Here is a 27,533-nt window from a genome sequence, read left to right as displayed (position 1 = left end):
AAGAAATTGAGCTCCCCTCAAAAGAAATTATTTCAAAGGTATTGATATATTACAAGGGTAGAATACTTATTAAATTCATATACAGTTTATATATAAAAATTTTGAATCCAATAGGAACTTTATTAATTAAAACCAAATTAATAATCATAAAAGTAAGATAAAAACAAAGTAAACTTCTAGGATATTTTAATGTTAAGCTGTTTCCATTTTCTTCATGTCAGTTACTCCTTCTATACCTGCACAGCATCTTTAACCTTGGGTCTATTGCTGTGGATATAAGCTCTGCATTTCACATTTCCCCTCAGGTTTACAGAACCACTGCAGATTTGGACTGTGGCCGTGGATCTGTGGTCTGAATTCAGGAGCTAAAAGACAAAATTTTAATCCATATTAGTTCTAATAGTCCTAACATTATTAAGTGTAGAAAACATTTAACCATTAAGTAACCATTTTATAGAAAAGGAAGGATTTTTTTGCATAAGTACTTGAAAATATTCTCCATAAATTATTAAGTTCTTCATATGTCTCTTTATAAGTTACATTCTTAATATAGAGAGAAAACCAACTACATCTTAACGTTTTCTCACTAACATGTTATTTAAAATACTAATACTTAGTATGTTCTGTAAAAATACATTATTTGTAGATTCCTCAGAAAAGTATTATAAAAAGAAGCAGAAAGAAGACATGCTACAGTAGGAGATACAAAGCACGGAACACAGGAAAACCACCAAAGTATACAAATTAGGACACCATACATACAGTCGAATTCTAACCAACGCCTAGACACACATTTATTGCTGTGTTCTCAATACTTCAAACTTCCATATGCTAAAAGCAAACCTACGCTTCCCTCAGGTAAGATCCTGACATCAGCAAGAGCTGTCACCAGGAAATGCTGTTAACAGTTTCAAAGGGATGACATGGTTGTTCTCACTTCATGGCCCATCGTCTCCAGTCTAAGCAGTACACAATATCTCTTGTTTTTCAGATGCTCCAGACATTTAAATGTTTATTATTATTTTATGCAAATAAATGTTTTGATTGATCATATGCCTGTGACCATGTGTGTGCAGTACGGAGGAAGCTGGAAGTGGGTATCGGGTCCTCAGCAACTGGAGTTACAGATGGACAGCTGTGAGCTGCCAGTGGATGTGGGAAGCAAACCTGGGTCCTCTCTGAGAACATCAAGTGCCATCAACCCACCCCATTCAGACAGTTTAAGTCTGATTGTCTTAAGTGCCCAAACAAGGACAACATGGGAACACTGAAAATACTTCTGAAGGCCTTTGATCGTGATGGAAAGCAAAACATCCCAATTAAAACAAAACAAAGCATCAGTCCGTCAGTTGTAGTCTCTGAGTTCAAATGTCTACCAGCCCTGCTATATCTGGGAAATGCTGTTTCCTTGAGTCATCTACCACCTCTGGCTCTTACAATCCAGCACTCGGGAGACAGAGCCAGACGGATCTCTGTGAGTTCGAGGCCAGCTTGGTCAACAGAGCGAGATCTAGGACAGATGCCAAAACCCTGTCTCGAAAAAACAAACAAAACAAAACAAACAAACAAACAAACAAAGACCCTAATGTGCTCACAAGAGAAGGAACCTTTTGGTACTAACAAAACGTTTGGAAAAAGAAGCCTCTGACTTTGCTGACCAAATGAAACCCAATGGAAGTACTGGCATTTGGGAGTTAGATTTTTATTTAAAAGTTATTTTTCATTCTTTGAACATTCCATACATTAAACAGTGATATTAATCATACCCACCTATCATGACCTCCTTCTAAGTCCCCAAGTGCCTATCTGCCTCCCAACTTCATGTCTTTTTTATACTTCATATTTTATTTTTGTTATTAATAAACTGTGGCTCAATCTTGATGTATAGGTGGGGTTATGACTATGAGCAGCAGGACACAGGTGGCATGGGCAAGACAAGTGGTTCGGGACACACACAGAATTCAGATACCACAGAGACATCTAAGATAAGTCAGAACACATGAGCTGATACCGTAAAGAGTCTTGAATTAGACTTCTTAACTAGGCAATATCAAGAAGTAAGTCTAAGCCAGGTGGTGGTCTGGAGGCAGAGGCAGGAGGATCTCTGAATTTAAGGCCAGCCCAGTCTACAGAGTGAGTTCCAGGACAGCCAAGGCTACACAGAGAAATTCTGTCTCGGATCCCCAAGCCCCCAAAAGTAAGTCTAACTAGTAAAGGGTTATATATGTAGAAAAATAGCATGCCTTGAAATAAAAGACACTTCTAAAATCCAAAGTCAAGTAGAAAATACAAGACAAAAAAGAGTACTGTTAAGTACTGTGAAACAACACTAGAAACTAGATGGAGAAGCTCAAGTCCAATGCCAACTTAGCAATGTCTTATAGTTAAACACAGAGACAGATGGCAAAGCACCTTAAGAACCAAATTATCTCCACTTTCTCAATTTAGTTAAAAAACTGAAAGTTCTGGTAGTGTTTCAGGGTTTCAAACTCTAGAGTCATACTGGAATAAAATTTCTTATACTTCTTATAATCATGGACTGTTCTTCAGAATAGCATGAGGCAGTATTAAAGTGAACAACACTTAGAAGTAATTAGTAGTTTTAATTTAAGTGGTTTTTATTTAATTTAGTTTCTTCAATATACCCAATTTTTAAAAAAATTTGAATTTCCAAATAGATGTATAATTTTAAAATAGCATACAGAAAAAAATGAAACTTGCTAAATAATACTTTGGAGATTCTTTTAGATTTATTTTATTTCATGTGTATGAGTGTTTTGCCTACATGTATGTGTGTACTACGTATGTGTCTAGTGCACGTGGAGGTCAGAAGAGGGCACTGGATTCCCTGGAACTGGAGTTATGGGAGCCACCATGTGGGTGCTGGGAATCGAACCCATAATCTCGGCAAGAACAACAAATGCTCTGAAATGCTGAACCACTGCTCCAGTTCCCCTTTGGAGTTTCTATCAAATTAGAGTATAAGAAGGACTATATACCTCAAATTAAATATATGACAACTCTCCGTCTATCAACATATATCTTCTTTTAAAAGTTTCTAAGAATTCCAACTTTAATAATCAAATCAACAGCTCAAAGTATTTAGATACATATGTACATATGCTTTCAAAATCGCTATTTACGTGTTAACACTTTAATAGCCTTGAGACAAAAAGGCTCAAAATGGTTTAATCAGAGCAATGCTTCTTGGGAATAATTTTCTTATAACTGGATGTCTTAGATAGTTTCATATCTTGTTACATTTTTTAATTAATTCAATTATATTCCTAATTTTACGTTATGTTAGGTGAAATAATTTATTTTAAATAAGTGTATTTAAAAATATTTACCAACTGCGTTAGCACTCGGACATCAAAAGAATGAGCGGTTGCTTGAGTATTTCCTCTAGATTTTTTCTAAAAATACAAAAGCCAGACTGTTAAGGTTGTATATGAAAATTAAAAGGCAATTTAAGAACTATTTTACATTTTCTAAATAACAAGGATAAAATGCAATCTTAATTAATTTTGCTTTTGTACAGACACACTGCATTATATACTTTACATCAACCATTAATAATCTCTTAAAATTATTCCCTACTCTAATTCCTTTAGATTTGAGATTAGTATATTATTTTCTGTAGGTAAAAAATTACATTGCCACCTCTTTGGGTAAATAAGTATTTCCTGGAACAGTCAAGCTCATTCATTTATATTACCTACTGTCTATGGTTACTTTAATGGGACAACAGGAGAGATGAATAGTTGAACATGAACTAACATGTCTTCTAAAACCTAAAGCATTTACTATTTGGCTTTTTCCAGTTTGCAGACCCCTGCTTCACAAGAGAGATCACCTCCACTCCTCCTTCTCTAGGTCAAGGTATTGGAGACTCCTACGCAGGCTTCCACATGGAGCTACAGATGGCAGCACACAAGACAGCCAGTTTTAAAGAAGCTTTCATAATGTGGAGATTAGATAGGCTTTAGATGCAGATGACATTCCTAATCCCAGAATTCGGTATCTCAGTTACACCAGAAATAGCCTCTTCCTATCACTTCCTGAGAAAAACATTTGCCCTTTACTTTGTAAGACCCAGGATGATATTGCTCACGTTCAGTCCTCCCACTTGGGAGACAGAGGCAGCAGATCTTTGGGGTTCTAGCACAGTCAGGGCTACATAGAAACCCTACATCAAAATAAATAAATAAAGGTCCTAGAAATGAGTAAATAAAGCTTGCTTTAATGAAGACAAGAACTAAAGAGAAGTCCATTTTTCCTTAAAAAATTCTTTCCTAAGTAAGACAATTTTCTCATGACTCACCTGTCCTTCTAATAGGTCACAATCTTCGCCTTTAACCTGTCCGTTAATCAAATAAACACCACTGTCTATTTGCTTGGCCCAGCGTGTGAGTCCACTCTTAAAAACAAGATGGAATCTGTCAGATGTAAAGTTATCTTAATCAAGCCTCCTCTTCTGTTATTCTCCATCTACTACACTGAAATCTTGAAAACGTCCAAGTGTCAATAACAGTGTTTAAATCTAGTACCACAAATTCAAGTCCTAATCTTTTGGCTCCTTATCCATATTAAATAAGTTTTTTGATCTTTTCCTAAAATTTATACCACAAACTCCAAAGTCTTAATAACTACACGAGCATAGAAATAAAACCCAATGGTGTCTATTATCTTTTAAAAAATAGAAAAATGAGCCTTGAGTAGCATAAGGCAGTATTAAAGAAGAAAAATTAAACAGAAACAAAAAATGATGAAATACAAAGGAATAGAAAAAAGCAAAGCAAAACTAATTAGGATCAAGAGACGGCCATCAGTAAATCTATGGACATAATTAAACGCTACATATGTTAACTAATAAATATTTATTAAGTACCTGTTATGCTAAATACACATTATGACATTATTCATGCTAAAAAAAATTCCTAATCCAGCTAGAGTAACAAGTTCATTATATATATAAAAATCATTTTAATAAAGTACAAGTTTTGAGGATTATAAATGTCACAACCAGATTAACAGCAGAGAACCCACTCAGTAATCAATGAAGAAAACATATTTTACTTCTTGATACCTTTGTATTTTTTTCCAGAGTATAACTGACAGAAGTAGCCGACAGTGGGATGTGAATATTAACGTGAATGGTACACTCTAGAGACAGCCATGAGGTAGACACTCTGTTTTGATACTTCCAATCTGCAGGTCTTGAAGAACTCTTTAGAGGGAAGGTGGAAAAACAAAACATGATATGGCTTAGGTAACATATATGCACTAATAAAGTAATATAAGGTATAAAATCTATATATAACTTGAACAGGCTAGCATCCTGTAAGGTCCTGTCAATTCTCCATTTAAGGAGATATATAAAGTGAGCATGCATTAATTTTAGTCCTCTCTCATACACGCTAGACAATCTTCGCAGCCTCACGGGGGTAGGCAGAAAAAGGGTCAGAGAGCTCTGTGGAGAATTCTAAAAGGTGCCCTAGGCATCTGTGTTCACCCGTGGCCTCGCCAGCCCGCTCTAAAGACTCTGCGTGCAGCAAGTGCTCACCGAGGCGCCTCACTGTGGCTGTCCTCTCCCTGCTCCCTACACTGTGAGTAGTTTCATATTGCTTTTCGGCAAGCCAAACGGGAACCATTGGACTAGGCACTGAAGCGACACAAAATTCTTAGTCACTTTTACCATCACCAGCTTCTCAAATGTAAACCAGGAGATTAACAACAACAACAGTAACAATAACAACAAAAAACACACAAAAAACTACAGGTGGTCATATGCATCAAAAAGAAGTGATGACACCGAAAATTATTAAAACTAAATATAAATAAAGATGAATTTTGACTATTAAGAGTAGCTTGTAAAACAAAAAAATATTTAAAGAGTGGTTTTTCTTACCTTTGGATCACGGACATCATAAGTTCGACAAGATAATCTTTACTAATTAAGGTCATAAATGACTCCGAAAGAATTCCTGATAATAAAATATGATCCAAAAACTAAAAATGGTACATATAAGTGCTTAAAAATTATAATACTTCAGATACTTAAAAGACATATACAGATATATAGGTATGCATTTATATAAGTGTTCGAATGTTCAGGTATTATGTATATTATGTGTGTATATGATTGCTGACTACAGTACTCCTGGTGCTTAAAAAAGCAAACAAAACAAGTTTCCTTCTGTTTGTAAATATTGCTAATCATAATAAATGGAAAGGAAGCACCTGTGAGTTCTTGTTCAAACATCGTCTGCACAGCACAAACAGTGCTGTTTCAGATGGGATCAAGCTCAGGAACATTTACTGGGCTGTGACATTTTCCAGGCAAGTATCACATCTTCTACAGGAAAAGTCTCTTTTTGAATTTTGTCTTCTCCAAGTCCTCATTTAGTGGGTCCTTGGATTGTGTCTCCTCTTTAGTGACTGTCTATCCTGGGGAATTATAGAGGAAAGAGTCTAAGGAAGCCATGTAACCATGGCGAAGGCATAAGAATTCCTACACTGTCCAGCTCAATTATAGGTGCTTCAAATTGCACATTTTAACTTTAAGAAATGAAGATAAAAATAATATTAACACAGCAAAAAACATTATAAGCTTAAGCTTATCTCTGAAAAGAACCCACAGTGCAAAAGTATACATGGTTAGAGAGCTGGCAAAGAATTCAGAGTCCTGAGTCCTTTCTCTCTACCAAACTCAGCACATAACCAGTAGCCATGATCATTATTAATATGATTACTGGCCTCCCTGATCATAACAATGTGTTCTTTAAAGACAAACTTCATAGTCTTTTTTCAAAAGGATGATTTAAACAAATGTTGAAGGAAAGAACTGTGGGACTGTGATTTGCACAGCATATAATTTGGGGAGGAGAGAGGAAAGGCAGGTTCAGTGCAGCATATGTTGATTTGGGGAAGAGAGAGAGAGAGGAAAGGCAGGTTCAGTGCAGCGTATGCTGTGGGAGGTGCAGACTAGTCAGCAACACTAGTACTGTAGCCAGAACCACAGACATTAATCATAAACACCTAAATAAAAGATACTTTTTTGTAGAAGAACAAATGTGAAGTATCACTCGTTCTGAGACCTCTTCCTCTGAGACACTCCATAGTCTTTTTCTATTCATAGATTTTTCCACAGAAAATATTAGCTGAAAGATAGAAAAATATACATGAATTCATCACATAATGAAAAATGTGGGAAAAGGCAATGATAATTTGCAATCTTCAGAATTTCATGGACTATATCATCATATAACCATTTGTGATTTCATAAAAGAATCCACATAAAAATTAAGTTTTAACTAAAAAACGTAATTCCTCATAATTAATAATTAATTGGGCATGATACATTAATTTTGAGCAACTAGCATTTATATAAAATATAGAATACAAACTTTGTTTTTGTTATAAAGGAAAGTAGTGATTATTTTAACTACAAGAATAAAACATGTTGCATAGCTAGCATTTCTTACTTAAATTTCACAAAACATGAAAGCAGTAAAAAATTAGGAGAAAAAAATCAGAATAGTGACCTAAATTTGTGTCAGAAATACTACCTGTAAAACATCGACTTAGAATGAAGATAGAGGGTGATGAATGTGGCTCTAAGCTTTCTTACAACAATGTGTAGAGCGGTCTAATTTGTCATCTCATTCTTATGATCTATAAGCTGAAAACAACTTACCAGAAGACACATGCCTTTCCTGATAATATCAAAAGAAATTGCTCCACAAAGCACAGTATTATATAATGACCAAAAGTATTGACAATAACAACACATTTTATAAAGTTATTTATTAAAGTATCTTGTGGTGATATTTTGTTTGTGCTCTAACAAATAAAGCTAGCCTGGAGATTAGAGGGCACAGCGAGCCACTAGAAGCTAGGCTGTGGTGGCACACACCGCTAATTCCAGCACTAGGAGGTGGAAACAGGAAGGGATATGGCTGGGTGGAGAGAGGAATATGAGGTGGGAGGAGACAGGAGCTCACTCCCTTTCAGGCTGAGGAGCTGGCGAGGGAAGAGGTGGCTGTGGCTTGCTCCTTTGTCTCTCTGATCTTTCAGCATTTAGCCTGATATCTGGATCCGGGCTTTTATTATTAAGACCAATTAGGATTCGCACTACATTAGTGAAAAAGGCAATAAATTTAAGTAAATCTTAAAATGGAAGAGTGCAAAAGACTGAAAACCATGCCAGGGAGGGTCTATATCCTTTCTTCCTAGGCACCAAGTATCAAAGTCATGGGTGAAGTATCTGCAGCAGAGGATACAAAAGTGGAGGTAGCTACAGCACCTATAGATTGCTTTTTTAAAAAACTGCCTCCAGCTACCAGCTTTGTGCTTCTGAATGGTATAAAGTCCCTCTTGCTCACATGGTGAGATACGCTTGTGAATGTACATGTGGAAACTGAGTATGTAAAGATAGGAAAGCTTCCTGAAGACTACTTTAGTTTGAGTTTAAGAGAAAACAGCTTGGGACTTTTCCATTTACTTTTGGACTGATTATACTACCTGGTTTTCTGATGTAGTAGCAAAACAAACAAACAAAAAAAAGAGATGCAGGATATGCACCCTCTCCAGGAGTGAAGACTAAGTACATGATTATTGTTTATATATTAATCTCAGAACTTCAAAAGATGTGACAAGTATAACTTGATATTACTACAATCACTTCCTAATAAGTGGAAGGTCTATGAGAAAACTGCTATTACACAAGAAAAACAGACCATTATGACTGCTTACATAACATCATGATACCATCTTGTGAAGAGGTGTTTTAAGGGTCAGTAAGGTGGTTTAGTAGGTAAAGGCATTGACGTGGAAGGCTGACAACCTGACTTCAAGCCCTGGGATTCACAAAAGGATGGAAGGAGAGAACTGAGTCTACAAAGTTGTCATTGTCCTCTGACCTCCACAAGTTCACCGAGGTGGCTGCATGACCCGCCCCCCACAATCATACATATGTCTTTAATAAACAAACCTTTACAAGTATTTTAAAATATGTCGCTTTGACTGAAAAAATATTTAGATTTATTACACATAAGATCTGCAAGCCAATGGATAGAAAAGGCTATTTCAACATAATTCTAGCATATAGAATTATGGAACACTAATATATGTATGCTTAAAATAATATGTAACTTTGATTTCATTAAGAGGTTATGCTACTTCGGACTTACTCTGCGCAGGGCATTTTGAAAATCATCTGCTAGTTCTAAAGTTGTAATAATAAATATTCCAAGAACCACAAGTCCTCCAGGGAGCATTCTGGACACCTAAAGATAAAAATACAGTATTAGCTATCATAAGCATGTCAATCTCTTCTATTTATGCAGTAAACACTAAATCAGCAAATACCTATCCAGGACCACCTATACACATAGAATCCGGGTAGAGACAGTTGAAAAACTAGAGTGTAACTATATAGATAAATGTATCTCCCTTCTCAGAGCACCCTCAACTTTGTAGCTTAAAATCACTTCAGTAACTTGTTCAGGTGCATCAATATATAGACTCTTTTCTCCTAAGATTTGTAAAGTGAATTTTTTTCAATGGTCTTCCAACCATCTGCAAAATAAATATTTTACCTTAGACTGCCATTTTAATCTCTCCAGAATCCGGCCAATCTGATGTTCAGAGACATAGCTGATCTACTTTCTCTGAAATAGTGAAGCATGGTCAAAACTACTCCCTGTTCCCCACACACTGCCCTAGGCTGTCTAATTCTATGCCTTTCCTCAGGTTCTTTCCTCAGCCTAAACTGACTGCTCGGACACTGACATCTTAATTCAGTGAGCTAACTTCAAAGTCAACTTGAGGGAGCTGTTTTCTCTTGCACATTGATCTCTGAACTTCCAGTTACCCTGGAGAACCAGACAGTCTTGTATGTGTATACACTAATCTGCCCTCTATTACTATTTTCCCTGCACATGATGTGGCTAGTTTTAAAACTATATGTGTTTTTCTCTGCTAGCCAATTTCAGTGACAAGGGTACTTTTGCTAGCTTTCATAGACTTATGGTATAAGCAAACGATCACCAAGTTAAAATTTTAGAAAATTAGATATTAAAACATAATTTCTACTATATCTGCATTATGTCAGCTCATGGTTCCCTCGGATTTCATAATTTCCATTTAATCAGTCTGACAAATGTTACACAGTTTTCATATTTATCATGGGGAACCTTTAAAAGCTTTAAAAATTAAAACAAAGTTAAATCTTTCTAGAGGTAAAAATCTTAATTTTTTTTTTTTGTTTTTTGTTTTTTTTGAGACAGGGTTTCTCTGTGTAGTTTTGTGCCTTTCCTGGATCTCGCTCTGTAGACCAGGCTGGCCTCGAACTCACAAAGAACAAAGATCCGCCTGCCTCTGCCTCCCGAGTGCTGGGATTAAAGGCATGCGCCACCACTGCCCAGCCAAAAATATTAATTTACTATTACAAATTCAGGCATAGTCTCTCTGTGTATGTATTTGCATGTAAATTATACAGAACACATTAAATTTCATGGGGAAGGCAGGGTTGCTCAGTGGTTAAAACACTTGCCACACAAGCAAAAGGATCGGCATTCAAATTCCAAGAACCTATGTAAATGCTGGATGGGCTTGGCAGCTGGCCTATAATTCCATCCCCTGAGAGTGAAGACCAGGGATTCCCTAGAGCAAGCTGGCCAGCAAGACAAGCTAGACTCTGCCTCAAAGAGTAAGATGCAGAGTGATTAAGAAAGATTACTGACCTAAGCCTCAAGCCTCCATTTATACACTTGCAAACACAAATACACAGCGTACATGCACAGTAAAAAGACATGAAAGAAAGAAAAAAATTATAAGAAAGCAAAAGCAAATTTAGGATAGAAAGTCATTTATATATACCAGTAGGAATTAAAGTAATACCTTCTTTAAGAGGCAACAGTAGTAATTCTTGGAATTTTTTTATAATTGCATACTACTCACCCATCACAAATATATGCACGTTTATTTATCTTAGAGGTTTTAAGTTGAGAAAGAAATACAATAATTCTTTCATCTTACTCTAATCATCTTTATTATTTTTTATTCTATACCACAACTCATTCAAGAAATGTTTTAAGTGAATTAGCATATTTATTACATTTTTCAGCAACCTCTAAATCCATTTCCTTCTCTCATAACAGTAATATTGTCTCACAAACATTCAAGGTAAAAATCTCAGCCATCTTTGTCTATTTTCTGTTCTAAATCTCTTTATTCTCAGTCCACTTGGTCACTAAATTTTCATGATTCTAGCTCTTTCTCTGAAATTATGAATGAAGTTTAAGCCAATTGATCCACGCATTATCTAGTATTTTACAACTCACACTATAAACCAGGGAAATGCTGTAGGTTCTCAGCTTACAGCCATAAATACAGGAAACAGGTCCTGCCCTCACAAAGCTCAGAATCTAGTTCAGACTCAAACCCTCACTGGTTTGGACTACTGCTTTAGCTACAGTTTCTCTTCTGTCTCCAGGTTCTACTCTCCACTAGTACTGTGCCAATATTAATGCTACCTTACACATTACTGGCATAAGTCGCTTTAACCTCTTTTAAAATACAGGGGTCTCAGGGCTTACCACTGGATTTTTCAATATAATACTTTTATGAGTACTCTGAGGATTTCACACAATATACTTTGATCATAATCATCCCCACTCTCCCCAGATCCAGCCCACTACCCTATGCTTTTCCTTCTAACTTCATGTCCTACTTTTTTTTTTTAATAACCCTGTGCGTCCAATTTGTGCTGCCCATATATCCACAGGTGTGGGCCATCCAATGGAGCCTGACTGATCTCCTGGTGGCCACATACACTTTTTTAAGGCCACATCCTTAAAAAAGGACCATGACTCTCTCTGCCCTTACCACTGGGCTTTTGTTTACCAAGTGCACTTCTTAGAATTGCATTCCAAAGCCACCCATAAACAAGCCTTGTATTTAATTACATTTTCCTACACGCTTTGTGTTTCAACTACACGCAATTGCCCAACTGCTTGCTGTTTCCCTAGTATTATCTTTGTGTCAGTTCACCACACTGTCCTGCCCTTACTGAATGGGTTCTCTGACTTGTTCCATAACTAAGTCCTAAGAGTCATTTCTGTTCAAAGCCTTCTGTAAAAGTGTTTTGAATACAACCACTGGCATGCACTTAAGAAAGAAAACTGCAAAATTCGAGTCTAGTAACGCAGGAAGCGTTTTTTTTTTTTTTCTGTTATCAACTAAATACAAACATCTATACGGCAAGACAATTTTACCTGGCTGGCATGTTCTGTGGCCCATTCTTCATCCAAAGTATCCAACTTAGCTTTGGTAGGTTTGAGGTTCTCATTTTGTTCCTCTTTGGGTGGTGTTCTAGTGGCAAGAATCACATAATCCTTTTGTGAAGAACACTTTAAAAACAAATTGTAAAAGCTTATTGCAGTTATATCTGATTGAAGAATTAGCTCTGTCATGCAAAAACTAAACAGTATTTCAGCAATTTAAACTGTTAATACTCATGTTATTATATGGAAGCTATACTCAAGGGAACTGATTTTAATAAACAGCCTTGCAGTATGTCTCTCATAATGCTGTTTATCTTTAATGTATGTAATAGCAACTTATTATTTACTTGGACATCCTCAATATACATCAGAGTGGTCTTTAAAAATAATTCTGGAACTGTGGATGTAGCTCAGTTGATACAGTAATTGCCTAGCATGGAGAAGGCCCCAGTATCAATCACCAGTGCCACGTAAACAAGGCATGATGGCATACATACGTAATCCAGCACACTCAGGAAATAGAAACAGGAGAACCACAGTTCAAGGTCATCCTGGACTACAGAGAATTTGAGGCGGGTCAGGGCTATACAAAACTTTTGAGGCCGGGCGGTGGCGGCACATGCCTTTAATCCCAGCACTCGGAGGCAGAGGCAGGTGGAACTCTGTGAGTTCGAGGCCAGCATGGGCTACAGAGTGAGTTCCAGGACAGGCTCCAAAGCTACACAGAGAAACCCTGTCTCGAAAACAAAACAAAACAAAACAAAAAAACAAACAAACAAAAAATTGTTGAACAAAATTTTTGATGTTGAATGTGCAAGTGAACTGACATAACTAAAATGGACTATGCTTAGCCAATACTCCAATCATTTTATTTATTTTCTCTGTAGTTTAAATGGATTGGATGTTTAGCAAATATAAAATCTCATTTAGAAAGTGACGATGACCTTGTTTATTTTATTTGGATTGCCATAATAATGAAAAGTAAATAAATAAATAAATAAATAAATAAATAAGTAAGTAAATAAATAAATAAATAAATAAATAAATAAATAAATAATAAATAAATAAACTTACAGAGATGCATTGAGAGAAAAAGGGAGGGGATTTGGAACAAAATTCGAAGAGGTTCCAAACTCCAGGTCCTTCATTTTTAACAAGTTAAAAATGGTAATTAAAAGTGAAAGACCTAAAAATAAACTTATAGACTACAAGATATCTCAGTTTCACTACAGCATGGTTCCTCAGTTAGTTAATACGGCTCATAATGTAGTTAATTGGTGTTATCTGCAAATATGACCTAAAACTCCCTAGAGATCATTAGCATCATCTTGAAATAAGTATTATTTCCAGAAAATCACTTTCAAATATATACAAGAGTGTATGGCTTGATTAAAGACATGTCTCTTAGGGCTGGAGAGATGGCTCAGTGGTCAGGAGTGAGTATTCTCTTGCAGAAGACCAGGTTCAGTTCCTAGCAACCACATCTGGTAATTCACAACATCCTATAATTCCAGCTTTAGGGACTTCAACCCCTCTGGGCTCCTTGAGCATCTGCACTCACATGTGCATGTGTGTACATGCACACACACACACTGAAAAAAAATCATGAAAATAAAATGTAAAGATATATATCTACATCTTTTTCTTTAGGTTCTCCCCATCCCTTTTCTCATTTTGTTTTGGAACTGGATTTTACATAGCCCAGGCTGGCCTCAAACTCACTATGCAGCCAAGACTGATCCTTCTGCCTCCGCCTTCCAAGTGCCAGGACTACAGCCATGAGCCACCATGCCTCACATACAGGAGTCCCTTCTTTCATAAGATGTTGAACTTTGAAAAGAAAGAGAAACTAACATTTCGAGTAGGAAAAAAGCAAGCTTGAGAAGACAGACGAGGACAAAGGTGAGCTCTGGAATCAAGGGAAGAGAAAGAATGCAGAAAACGAAGAAATAAAGACAGTATGGAGCTGGATATGGTGGTTCACATCTATAGTGAGAACGGTAAGTTCAAGGCTGGTTTGGGCTCCGTAGTAAAATGCCTGGTTTAAGAGGTGCTGAGTGAGGCAGGCAAGCATGGGAAGTCCTTTAGCCTGGGACCCTATTTCACTTGGGTCATGACTTACTTGCCCCCTCTTAAAATATACTTGGTAGCCTAGTCCCTTCACCTGTAGGAACCAGGCATAAACACCTCTCTCCTAGCAGCCTCACCCCCTGAGGCCACTACCTACATTGGGCTACACAATACTTCCATCTCTAAGAAACAGTACAGATTTCCCTGTCTTTGGTAACAATCACATTAGACAGTTTCTATTCAACTGTATTCCCAACATATCTGGTAAGAGGAATAGAAACGTCCAACCAGCCTAAAACGGTTTTAGATGCATGTGCAGTTAGACAAACTGTCAAGTGAACTTTTAAGGAAAAATCTTATGTCTATGTATTAATTTAAATTGAATTAAATCAGGTGGATTATGGGCAGGGACATGTACATTAGGGAAAATAAGTATCAGACCTTATGTAACCTAGCAATCACAATAGACAACCACTCAAACTATATCCTTAGAAGCCAGCATCTCCTTCTTTTGAACCCCATAGAAGTAAGCCACAAACAATCATTTGGACACTTAGGGACTCTCACTCATGTGGTCTGCAGTGAATCTGAACTTCTGCTTTGTTTCTTACAAAGTTATCTTGCCACATTTGCAAACTGGTGAGTCCTTATTTTCAATTATTTGGATAAGAGGCCAAGAACTTGGGAAGAACTGATCCTGACTTTCACCATGCTGACAACCCCCAGTAACATTGAGGCTGAAACTTGGGGCTTTATTAATGTTGGGCAAGTGCCAACTGAGCTATGTATCCAGTCTAAAACACAAAGAAAGCAAAATGTGAATAATCTGGTCGGTGAAGAGTTAAATTTTGAAGTTTGGACGTTATAAGTTACTTTCACAGTACCAAAGGGAATGTAATTGTACTTATTCAAACTTCAGCCAGGTTCCCTCTCTTTTAAATGATAACTCAACGATCCATTTTGGGTTACCTTCTTCAGATTTATGTTCCTTCCATACACAACCTTGAATTTACTATTAAATGGCATACTTAATTTAAATTAATGAGTAATTTGTTTTCATCAATATGTAGAGTAACAGACATATAATACATACATACCTGTCCTATCAAAAGACCAGAGACAAAAGATTTTCCCTCGAGATTGATGTTTGAAAGATACTGGCCAACAGTCTCTTCTACAATGTAGGTTCTTCCCATTATTGACAGCCAAATTCAAGAGCCTAAATTACAAGAAATAAAATTTGCATTTTTGGAAAAAAATGTAATTTTTAATGTTTTAGAATGGACAGAAGGGTAATAGAGAGAAAAAAAGTAAGTGGTACAATCCTGACAACTGTCCTATGTCTTATAGTGATTATTTACTACATAGGGCATTCTTTTTCTGTACAATTGAAACGTAGCTTTGGAATTCTGAGTACAGTGCTGTAAGAAACAACTCCCTGGGGGCTGGAGAGATGGCTCAGTGGCTTAAAGAGTGCTTGCTGCTTCTTCGTAGGGCTTGAGATCAGTTCCTAGCACCCAAGTCCAGTGGTGCACAAATGCCTGAAGCTCCAGCTCCAGGAAATCTGAGTCCCGCTTCTGGAGTCGGCATACATGTAGCATACCCACACAGGTATGTACAACAAATTAAAATCATAAATGTTTTTTAAAAAAAAAGAAAGGAAGGAAAGATAGGCTCCCAGCCAGATATGGTGCCGCATGCCTAGAATTCCAGCACTCCAGAGGCTGAGGCAGATTTGATACCAGGAGTTGGAGGCCAGCCAAGGCTATACAGTGAGTTCCAGGCCAATTGGATCTAAACAGCAAAACCCTGCCTCAAAAACACAGAAAGAAAACAAAACAACAATAACAAAAATCACAATTACCAATTAACCATGAGAAATTAAAGCTACTTCTCATTCTTGGGATAAGGAAATAATGAAACCATTAGTCAACACATCTAATTTCTTATTTTAGATCTACTCCTTGGCTACATTCTCTTTGTTAATTTATTGGTGAACTTCCATGTTCTCATTTTTAAAATATGAAAGACGAATTTCTGATTCATTCATTAAGAGGTAGAGAGATTCAAATTGATTCAAATGATTACTTTCTAGAAATTGTACTCAGTGGGAAGGTACAAAAGTGAATGATTGCTGACATGAGACAACTCACTTAACAGCCACATAAGTAAACAGTAATGACAACTATGTAGCTTCCATTCTGCACAGGGCATTATTCTAAGTCCTTTACATGCATTGACATTTAATACATACCCCATGAGGCTAGTACTAGTATTGTCATCTCCGTTTTACACATAAAGAAATCAAAAGAAGGAAATAACTCCTCCAAATGACAAAACTGTTTCATGGGAAAGGAGGGATTTAAGCTCTGACAGTCCTGTTTTGTTCACATCAACAACATATACTGCCCTTCAATGAAATCATTGCAACGGACAGCTCCTGTCCTGTCCTTCAGTTTGTGAATGGAAACTAGTATATCTGTACTAACTTAATCCCTCCCACCCCCTTCACTGAAACAGGGTCTGACTACTAACCCAGGCTGTCCTGGAATAATAACAATCCTCCTGCCTCTTACTCCCAGGTGCTGAGATCACAGGCATGTGCTAACCCTTATTTTCAATCAAGGGTCAACACATTCTTCCAGAAAACATGTTTCTTCCATGAAACAAAGTACATACTGAAAAACAGTGCTGAAACATGATCTGGAAACAAACACAGTTCTGTTATTCTGGCAAGATGATACTGTGGCAAATGTTTTAAAACATTTTCATATAAAAACATCAACATCAGACATTTTTCTGCAGTGTCATCTTCATATATAAACTACATTCAAACTCTTCCTGATTTCTTTTTTGTCTAAAATATTAACTTGACTACTATATTAATTCGCACCGAATCATTCAGTGCCTTCAACCCCCATGTTTGTACGAGGATCGACACGAGTCCAACTCCTCAGAACTGGGTTTCAGTGTGCACCAGAGTGATCGTCCATATGTTCCCTAACTATATCCTTTCCTTTTTCCCCCTCGAAGAGGAAGTTGTTGGTGCCCGAGTGCACGCACATTCGTGGGCCGACTCACTTGTTCTCAGAATGTGCACACGTGGCCAACAAACCCCTCGAACCTTCTGTCAGCAAGAGAACTCCGGTGAGACTACAAGTTAGCTGCCTTCCAGGGTCAGAGCGATGCCACTCAGGTCCCGCTTTCCCCCGCCAATGAGCTCATCAGAGAGCGACTGGGGACGCTCCACTTCCCTCTCCAAACTAGGGCACCGACGGGCGCAGCCTGATGACGCACACCGTCCCCGGCACACATCTCCGCAGCTCTTCCACCAAAGCAAGCGTGGCCTGCACCCCGCCCCCTTCGGGGCACCATTGAGAGCGTGGCGGTAGCCCGGAGCCTGTCGATCCGCCCTGCTGTGACCCGCTCGTGGCTCGGTTTCTAGAAGCGACCGCCGAGGAGGACCCATGGCATCCCGGGGTTTTGACGGTAAGGCCTCCTTGCTCCCCGGGTGGGGGTGGGGGGGAGGACGATGGTTGCCGAGCACGCATGTGAGCGCCACCGCGCGGACACTTGTCCCAGCGGAACGAGGCGAGCCGGGGGGCGGGGAGAACGAAGGAAGCGGAACGGGAGGTGGGGGCGGGACGGAGCTCGCCGAGGCGAGGGAGGAATACTACATTTCCCAGGAGCCTTCGGGTCAGGAAGCCGGTGACACCGAAAGCTGGGGTCAGAGGCCCGCTGGGAACTCGCATTCCCAGGGTGCATAGCTTCCGGCAGCTGCGTGCGCGTAGAGGGCGTGGTGGCGCCCCCCCCCCCCCCCGAGTGCTGCGTCTAACGCGGGACTCTATTTCCCAGGGTCCCGCCGCGGGAGTCTCCGGCGGGCAGGCGCGAGGGAGCCAGCGAGCGAGGCGGCGGACGGGGCGGCTCAGACTTCTGGCTTCCGCGCTTCGCCTTGCTCCTTCGTTTCTCCTTCGGCGGCGGCTGCTGCTGCCGCCGCCGCCGCCGCGACCCCGGCCGACATGGCGGCGGTGTTGCAGCAAGTGCTGGAGCGCCCCGAGCTGAACAAGCTCCCCAAGTCGACCCAGAACAAACTTGAGAAGTTCCTAGCTGATCAGCAGTCCGAGATCGATGGCCTGAAGGGGCGGCACGAGAAATTTAAGGTCGAGAGCGGTAAGTGAGTGAGCTCTCTCCGAGCTCTGGTTGCGGAGCTGAGGCTCGACCTTCCTCCTTACCCGCTTGCACTCTCGGCGAGGTGTGCGGGTAGCATCACGCAGGCTCCATGTGCAGTGTAGGCCTTCTCTTCCCTCCTCGCTGAGGGATTTTTTTTTTTTTTAAAGAATAGGAGCGATCCCTCCTCCTCCTCCTCCTCCTCCTCCTCCCAGATCTAAATCCACCCTCAACTTGTCTTACGTAGGAACTCTTAGCTTGGGCCCACAGACAAATTATGGAGAAATTTTGGTCAATTTGCACCAGATGTTTAGGACTCTGCAACCCTAACCTGATTCTGTTTTGTTGTTCTTTAAATGACAGTAATTCCCCCTATTTTCTACCCACCTGGATTTATAGGCCTTTGCCAATTTCACCTCTTCCGTGCCTTGTCCGTCCCAAAACAAAGTAAATGGTCACAAAAATGAATTTGGAAGCAACAGATGTCACTAAAAAAAAAAAGCAATGAAATTGCACTAAATGACTTGGCTGTATCGTGTTTCCCTCAGAAAGCTGGAGATTAATAGAAAATATATACAGATCTGCTTATATGGCCTTGTAGTTGCTTCCGTATAAGAAAGTTGTGGACTTAGTGGTTTGAACTGGTTTAAAGATAATAGTAATTACCCATTAATAAAATAAGAATTTGTTTTATTGGTTTTTCGGGACAGGGTTTCTCTGCGCAACAGCCCTAGCTGTCCTGGGACTAGCTCAGTAGACCAGGCTGGCCTCGAACTCATAGAGATCCGCCTGCCTCTGCCTCCCAAGTGCTGGGATTAAAGACGACGACGCCAAGCCTCATCACCACCACCCAGCAGGATTTTTTCTTGTTACATGTTTTGGTTTACTTTTTGGTTTTTCCAGACAGAGTTTCTTTGTGTAGTTTTGGTGCCTGTCCTGGATCTCGATTTGTAGGCCAGGCTGGCCTCCAACTCAAAGAGATCCGCCTTGCTCCATATCCCGAGTGCTGGGATTAAAGGCCTGTGCCACCACTGCCCCAGCCTTGGTTTACTATTAATTGAGGGAATTAGTGCTGTGTTTTGGTAGAGATTAGAAATTTCTACCCAAATTAAATTTCACTTCAAAAAAGTATAGTTATCAAGCAACGTAGATAACGTTAGCAGCAATTATACAGGTAATTAGTGAATTTAAATAACTTGCATAATATACTATATTCTATTTATTAATTTAGACAACAAATATTGAGGTTTTTTTTAAATATGTCCCAATACTGGGATGATATAAACAGTTTGTGCACAGTCCTTTTGTGGGAAGTCTGCAGATTTATTTTTACAGAAATTTTAAGTAGATGGCATTTTAATTGTTTTACATCAAACCTTTATAAAAAATTCAGTTTTTAATTAAATAACAATTTAATTTAATAAATGCTTATTTTTAAATGTTTAACAATCTCCTGAGGTCTGGAGAAAATACCAAGATACAAAATTGTTGCCTGCTTAGAAGAAATTAATTTATGAATCCCCTTTTAGGCATTATTATCTTTGTTATATTATGTCAGTTGAAAATGTTAGAAAAGTCCTTTACAGTGCTAAATCTATTTATTGAGATTCGATTTTTCCAATATTGGATCTTAAGTTTTTCAGACGTGAATAGTGGTCTTAAGACAGCTGCTTTTGGGGGTGTGGGAGGTGTGCTTGCCTTTACTCTTAGTGTTTGGCCTTGTCTTTCATAGAGCAACAGTACTTTGAGATAGAGAAGAGGTTATCCCAGAGTCAGGAGCGGCTTGTGAATGAAACCCGCGAGTGTCAGAACTTGCGGCTGGAGCTTGAGAAGCTAAGTAAGTACTTAATTAACATCTTTCTAACTGATCTTGGGTGTTCAGTTACTCTTGGCATAGCTGAGGCAGAGCGCCTGCCTCTCCTGGAAACAGGTTTTCCAGATAGCGGAGCCCTGAACAAAATAAAGACACACCCAGTTCCCCTGACTTCAGGCCCAGAGGCAGACTGACCGCTGTCACATCTGTAATCCTGTTTTCTCATTCTAAATGTCCTTGGGCCTTCCAAACACCTACCTCCACCCAAACCACAAAAAACAGTGTGGTTTTTTTTTTTTTTTTTTTTTTTTTTTTTTGGTTTTTCGAGACAGGGTTTCTCTGCGTAGCTTTGCGCCTTTCCTGGAGCTCACTTGGTAGCCCAAGCTGGCCTCGAACTCACAGAGATTTGCCTGGCGCTGCCTCCCGAGTGCTGGTATTAAAGGCGTGCGCCACCACCGCCTGGCTAAAAACGGTGTTTTTAGTCTAATTTGATGGTGACAGCAGACCTTGGGCTCACATCTCTCTCTGACTACCTCACAAAGGATCTTTAAAAAACACACTGCTCTCTGAGAGGGCTGCAGCTTTGCTTCATACCCACTGAGGAGTGATAAAGACTTTCAGTTCTGTGCCTTTCTCAACCCCCTCCCTATCTCTCTCCCTACAACTAAGATATTGCTCTTTGAGGCAAGGTCTTGAGCAGCCCCAAACTCACCTTGTAGACTAAGGCTGGCTCTGCCTCTGCCTACCAAGTGCTGGGATTATAAGTGTGTAACACTAGACCTGGCTTTAGATGCTTTCATGAAAGAAATTTCCAAGTGTGTATTTTTCCTATATAACTGAGTGTATACAGGAGGATAAATGCATCATGAATACAATCGGAGTGGAAACAGAATTTTTTCTTTTATGGGAAAGGCACAGTTCTTAGTAATAAAAAAGCACAGAATTGCACATGTTTATTATATGTAATGAATACATATATGTAGTTCATATTACATTATGTGTATTGATCCTGACCTGACCTGCTTGTTCTATTTTATTATGTATACAGTGTTCTGCCTACATGTATACCTGCAGGCCAGAAGAGGGCACCAGATCTCATTACCGATGGCTGTGAGCCACCATGTGGTTGCTGGGAATTGAACTCAGGACCTCTGGAAGACCAACCAGTGTTCTTAACCTCTGAGCCATCTCTCCAGCCCCCTATTTTATATAAACTTAAATAGAAAATGGTATTGAAAAACTGACATTGCTAATTTTACTACAAATTAGGAGTAAAATTATTACATTTGACTGGAGTATATTTAAACTTTTGGTCTGGAATACAATAAGTCCAGAATATATTCACAAAATTGGAATATGGTTTTAGATCAGTCTTTATGGTTCTTCATTTTAAAAGTGTGATGGTGGCAGTTGGGTAAAAATGCGAATTTTAAGTTAACACATCTGTGTGCATTGCGTTCCTTTCTCTAGATAACCAAGTAAAAGTGTTAACTGAGAAAAACAAAGAACTCGAAACTGCTCAAGATCGTAATCTAGGCATTCAGGTAAAAACGCTGTCCATAAATAAAGCTGATTGCAGTTATGATACTTGAAGGTTTTCTATTCTGCTTTTATGTCTTAGATACTAGTCAGTGGAAGGTGAAATGTTCTAGAAACTATTAACAAATATGTATATAGAAATGCATACATACAATTTCTCTAAATTGACATTTTATGTATTATCTGTTGACTAGCAACTGTAGTCCAGCATTCACTGTGGTTTGATACAGTTTGATATTGGATCACTGTTTCTTTTTTTTTTTTTTGGTTTTTCGAGACAGGGTTTCTCTGTGTAGCTTTGCACCTTTCCTGGAGCTCACTTGGTAGCCCAGGCTGGCCTCGAACTCACAGAGATCCGCCTGGCTCTGCCTCCCGAGTGCTGGTATTAAAGGCGTGCGCCACCGCCGCCCGGCCCACTGTTTCTTTAGAGCAATGATAAGAATAACAGATTAAATGTGATAATGATGGTTGTTACTATGTTTTTTAATAGTCATATCCAGTCTTTCTTTAACCATATAAAACTACATTTTTAAAATTACATTTGATTTGAGACTCAGTTTTTTTTTTTTCTTTCAAAACTCAGTAAGAAAAAAAAATTATACTTTCAGGTTCTGAATAGGAGTGTAAAATACCTAAAATACATTGATAAATTAATTTGTAAGAAATGTAACATGCTTTAAGCACTTTAAAAATGTTAATGTGGGTTTTGTTTTTGTTTTTTGCCTTGGTATTAAAAAAAAAACTTAGTTTTCTAAACACTTAAAAATCATATTTATACTTGTATGTTGAAGAAAAACAGCATGTTCCTGGCTAAGATGGTTTTCCAAATTAATACAGGCTTTAATGCAAGATCCTGATAAGCATTCTAAGTTTTATAAAACAGCAACAACAGTGAAGTCTATAACTCAAAAGAATAATGGGCACAAGCATAAATACAATTTAATAAAACAAAACTGGTAGAGCTAGAAAATAATGTGTTTAACTGCCTTGTAAGCCAGCTTCCTGTTAGTCACTGTAATAAAATGCTATATAGAACATACGGTAAGAGGTTTATTTTCATTGACAGTTGTAGCAAACTTTCTTGTTGGACTCTTGTGAGCCCACCAGCTAGCTAATAACGACTTGGCCTTAACTTAGGCTTGCTCCTAACTAGTTCTTATAACTTAAATTAACTCATATTTTTTAATCTACATTCTTCCACAAGACTTTTTACCTCATTTCTGTATTACCATCCTGATTACCCTGTGTCTGGCTGGCGACCCTGCCTTTCTTCTTCCTAGGGTCTTCTCTGTCCTCAGAAGTCCCACCTAACTGCTTCCTGCCTGGATATTGGCCGTTCAGCTCTTTATTAAACCAATCAAAAGGCAAAGGCACGTTTTCACAGTGTAAACAAATATTTCACAACATTTCGCTCTTTTGTCTAAATAAAAAGGAAAGGGTTTAACTCTTAACACAGTAAAACTATATAAAATAAGAGCAATTATCAGGTAAGAATTACATTCATAATCTCTGTTTGTATTTGGCAGTTTTGGAGAAAATACTCTATTACGTATTCTGTCTTGATGAGTCCAAAGTTTTATACCTAAACCGCCTTCTACCATAGCTTGTATTACCATCCTAAAAGTATTTTTTTTTAAGATTTATTTATTTATTATGTATACAGAAGAGGGTGCCAAATTTCATTAAAGATGGTTGTGAGCCACCATGTGGGTGCTGGGAATTGAACTCGGGACCTCTGGAAGAGCAGTCGGTGCTCTTAACCTCTGAGCCATCTCTCCAGCCCAAGTATTTTTTTTAATCTTAAAACATTTTCTTAGATAAACAACTTAAGCTTTTATGTCTCAACATTTATAAACTTTACATCTCTTTTGTAAGTTTCTTTCTTGAATTTGGTTACAAAGAAAACAGTGTAACTATCTAGTCTTCAACCCCCATTAGAGACTCAAGAAGGATAAAATATTACTGGAATAAACAGGAAGTGCAGAGCAAACAACTTTCAAAACTAAAAATATAGAAAGACAAACAGCGGGTTGGCTGCCTGGACAGTCGCCCAAGGTTCCTCTGCAATGCTGGAGCTTCCGTCTTCGACCTCCAGGTCTAGAACATCTGACATACTTTTCTGTGAAGCAGGAAAATTTTGAAGGACTGCCCTACCTTGTTTTTATACACGAGAAGCAAGTTCCATATGGAGATTCTTCTATGCGCATCTTTTTTTTTTTTTTTTTTTTTTGGTAGATTGGTGCTGTCAGGAGCAGATGTGTCTCACTGTAGTGAAAAACCTTAGGTTATTAAAAACATCTTAAATGCTATATTCTGTAGGTCTCTGAAGTGTTTGAAGACCACCTATATATCTAAATAAAATACATCTATTTAACCTTGAAAACATATCTGCATGGTTTCAAGTATGATTGTTATAGATGACTAACTGCTAACCTACATTTCTTAATTTTCCTAAACATTTTGTAATAAAAGCATTTAAAGACTAGAACTTTACATTTGAAAATGAGCTGGAAAGGTATAATACCTTAAACAAGAGTAGAGACATGTATACAATATTTTAAAACAAAAATAGCCTTAAATTTGTATCAATATATGAAAATTCATACCAATGTAAAATATTTGAGATTAGTAGTTTTTTAGTTTAAAAGTAGATTCAGTAATCTACCCTTTTATCCTTTTTTATTAAAAAAATTATTACAAAAATAATACACACTAAAAACTCAAATGATACAGAAATAAAAGCAGAATACTGATTCAGTATACATAAACCAATTGAACCACCTTCTCTCCATTCTCATCCCCAGAGGTTCACTGTGAACAATTTAACATAGTTTCACATCTTTCCCTTTGCACAATTATATACAAACATATCATAAACACCTGGTTTTTTACTCTTACACAAATGGGATCATACATGTCTATTATTTGACTCAAACTCTGTCTTCATTCAATGTCCTGAAAATTTCTGAAACAAATCTAATGCACTTCTCTAGACTTCATTTCCTTAAATAAAAAATTCACTCACTGGTATCAAATTCAAATCTCAGTGTCTGACTGTCTGTCTGTCTGTCTCTCTCTCTCTCTCTCTCTCTCCCTCTCTCTCTCTCTCTCCTCTCCTCTCTCTCTCCTCTCCCGTTTCTCCTGTACCTTGCTCTCTGGATCTCACTCTGTACCAGGCTGGCTTCAAACTCAAGATCCGCTTGCCTCTGCCTCCCAAGTGCTGGGGTTAAAAGTGTGTGCCACCAGCACCCGGCTCAAGTGCAAAGCTCTTGAAGATACGAAAAAAAAAAATCCTTGAATCTAACCTCCTTTGTTTAGTTTCCTCACTGACCATGACCAATAATAACTTGCAACTAACCCTCCTAAACAATGACAAACTTCCAAATCTCCCGCAGCAGACAGTTTTACAGGTTTCAGTCGTGACCAATTTGCTCTATTGCTTTGGGCTTATGGCGAAGAACGTGGTGAAGAAAGCTTCACCTCAGCATAGGATGCAAAAAAATAAAAAAGAGGATCTGAGGTCCTACTTTTTCCTTCAAAGGCACACCCTCAGTGACCTAAATACCTCATGTTAGGACCCACCTTATGAGGTTAATATCACTTAGCAATAACAGTTAATAACAACAACGTTGCCACAGACTGAGAACCAAACTATGGTCCTTGCATGGCTATTTGGGATCAAAGCTGTAGCAACTGATTTCTTATTGAGAAAGATTTCTAGGAAATAGCTGATAGCTTTTCTCTGAAGTTCCAGTATCAGCAGGGAACCTACACTTTCCATATCTGTAACATGGAACTACAAGAACAGACATCAGAAAGAAACAGGACATCCAAAGTATTATAAAAGAAGTATAAATTATTTAAAAAGTCATTTCTAGTTGGAAATGCCATGATCTTTTGTCAGAAATTCCATGGAAAATATCCTTGAACTAATAAGTGAATTCTAAAAAGTTAGAGGGTACAAAGTGTACAGGAATCAGTAGCTCTCTACATCAGTGAAAAGAAGTAAGCAGTTCCACTTATGAAAACATTTTTAAATGTATTTAGAAGTAAGTTTAAAGAAAGGTGAAGATTTGTAAATAACTATACGATGTTGATAAAGTGAGGAAAGCACGAATGGAAAGGTTATCTCTTCTAATGTGGAAGAATGGTGACGTCTACCCACAGCAGTATTTACAGATTTAGCCTGTTAGCATAGATTGGCTTAGAACTCATAATCCTTCAGTCAGAGCCTCTTAGGTTCTTAGGATTACAGGCTTGTGCCTCACACAGTTCTTAACGAAATTCCAATAGCATTCTTAACTGACATGGAAGAAATAATTATAAAATTTGCATAAAACCAAACAAAACCCCCAAATAGCCAAAGCAGTCCTGAGAAATAACAAAATTGAATATGTGATACTTACTGATTTCAGATTTATAACACAGAGCATAGTACAAAACAGGATGGTCTTATATTGTTGTAACAGGAACATGGACCAACAGTAAATAGAAGACTTAGAAGTAAATAAATATATGCTGTCTAAGGAATAGTGTTCCTTAGCGACACAAAGTACAACAGGATGAATATGGACTATATAATGGACATAAAATTGGGTTTTTTTTGATGGTGGTAGTCTTCGTTTTGTTTTTTAATCTAATTTTTTATGCTATAAAACTAAAAGGCAACGGGGCAAAGCTTTTTGTTTTTTAATTTGATGATGATCTTTTTGGAAATTACACTAAATGCGTAAGCCACAAGAACAAAAATAATTGTGATCACTGTAAACTGAAATCTCGTGTGCTACGAAGGAAATAAAGCAAAGCAGTAGCTACCAGGAATGGGGGGAAAATATCTGATAAGGGCCCAATGTCCAAGTTTCATAAAGTTCTTAGAAGTAGTAGTAGAAACAAATAATTTTCTTTGAAAATGAACAGAGAACTTGACTTCAAAGAATGATTCTAAAAATCAGAAATATAGGTAGATGTGTTGAGATTATTATGAGTTTTTGTAAGTTGTTGATGCCTAAGTTATAGGGGAAAGAAAACATTTTCAAGTAACTGCTAATGTTAATTGAAATGATTCAAGCACCTGTATTGATTGTTTAACTAATGTTCTTGAAACATGCTGTTTCTTGGTATGACAGAGCCAGTTTACAAGAGCAAAGGAAGAGTTAGAAGCTGAAAAAAGAGACCTAATCAGAACCAATGAGAGATTGTCTCAGGAAGTTGAATATTTAACAGGTATGAAGAAATGTTTGTGCCTCTGACTATATTCTTTGTTACTGGTGGTGCTTCTGTTGCTGATACTTCTGTTATATTTCTTTAGTGTGGGAGAGTTCAGTATAATAATTCTATTGTTCCTTCCATTTACTTATCAAGAGATTGGCCAGGCATCATATCACCTGCCTTTAAATTCCAGCACTCAGGATGCAGAGGCAGCCAGTTCTGAGTTTGAGGCCAGCCTAGCTCAGTCTGCATAGTGAGTTGCAGGGCAGCCAGAACTACATAGAGACCCTGTCTTTAGATGGATGGACGGAAGGACACACAGACAGAGTCTTAAGTGTCTAGGAAGTTTACCCATGAAAACTGAGAGTAGTTGTAATTTGAGCTAAATTTTATACATACAACTCTATAGTACAATACTATTTATTTAGTCTTGTTAAGTTTCCAGG

The 27,533-nt window shown here is 38.1% G+C and overlaps 2 protein-coding genes across 4 annotated transcripts in view; one reads left to right on the top strand and one right to left on the bottom strand.

The window, feature by feature from the left end:
- The window catches only part of Odr4 (odr-4 GPCR localization factor homolog), a 32,486-nt gene extending 14,905 nt beyond the window's left edge, over window positions 1–17,581 (bottom strand). The window contains exons 1-10 of one of the 3 annotated variants that reach the window (XM_028874740.2): window positions 17,442–17,581; window positions 15,458–15,579; window positions 12,282–12,416; window positions 9,195–9,290; window positions 7,057–7,163; window positions 5,912–5,948; window positions 5,090–5,230; window positions 4,325–4,420; window positions 3,351–3,416; window positions 237–365 (exon numbers count right to left, since the gene is read on the bottom strand). In XM_028874740.2, coding sequence (XP_028730573.1) covers window positions 237–365; window positions 3,351–3,416; window positions 4,325–4,420; window positions 5,090–5,230; window positions 5,912–5,948; window positions 7,057–7,163; window positions 9,195–9,290; window positions 12,282–12,416; window positions 15,458–15,556 — 906 coding nt within the window. In that variant the 5' untranslated portion in view covers window positions 15,557–15,579; window positions 17,442–17,581. Of the gene's footprint in view, window positions 1–236; window positions 366–3,350; window positions 3,417–4,324; window positions 4,421–5,089; window positions 5,231–5,911; window positions 5,949–7,056; window positions 7,164–9,194; window positions 9,291–12,281; window positions 12,417–15,457; window positions 15,580–16,895; window positions 17,158–17,441 lie in introns of those variants that run through there. The other 2 variants (XM_028874742.2, XM_028874741.2) reach the window with 2 other exon arrangements.
- Window positions 17,582–17,678: 97 nt separating this feature from the next.
- The window catches only part of Tpr (translocated promoter region, nuclear basket protein), a 58,306-nt gene continuing 48,451 nt past the window's right edge, over window positions 17,679–27,533 (top strand). The window contains 5 exon segments of the mRNA XM_028874730.2: window positions 17,679–17,849; window positions 18,216–18,530; window positions 20,260–20,364; window positions 21,811–21,884; window positions 27,006–27,102. Of these exon segments, the coding sequence (XP_028730563.1) occupies window positions 17,828–17,849; window positions 18,216–18,530; window positions 20,260–20,364; window positions 21,811–21,884; window positions 27,006–27,102 (613 nt within the window). The 5' untranslated portion in view covers window positions 17,679–17,827.

Source organism: Peromyscus leucopus, chromosome 15 (assembly GCF_004664715.2).
Source record: "Peromyscus leucopus breed LL Stock chromosome 15, UCI_PerLeu_2.1, whole genome shotgun sequence".
In the NCBI taxonomy this organism is placed as follows: Eukaryota; Metazoa; Chordata; class Mammalia; order Rodentia; family Cricetidae; genus Peromyscus; species Peromyscus leucopus.
The sequence above is the reverse complement of the archived record's forward strand: the minus strand, read 5'-3'. Positions and strand labels throughout refer to the sequence as shown.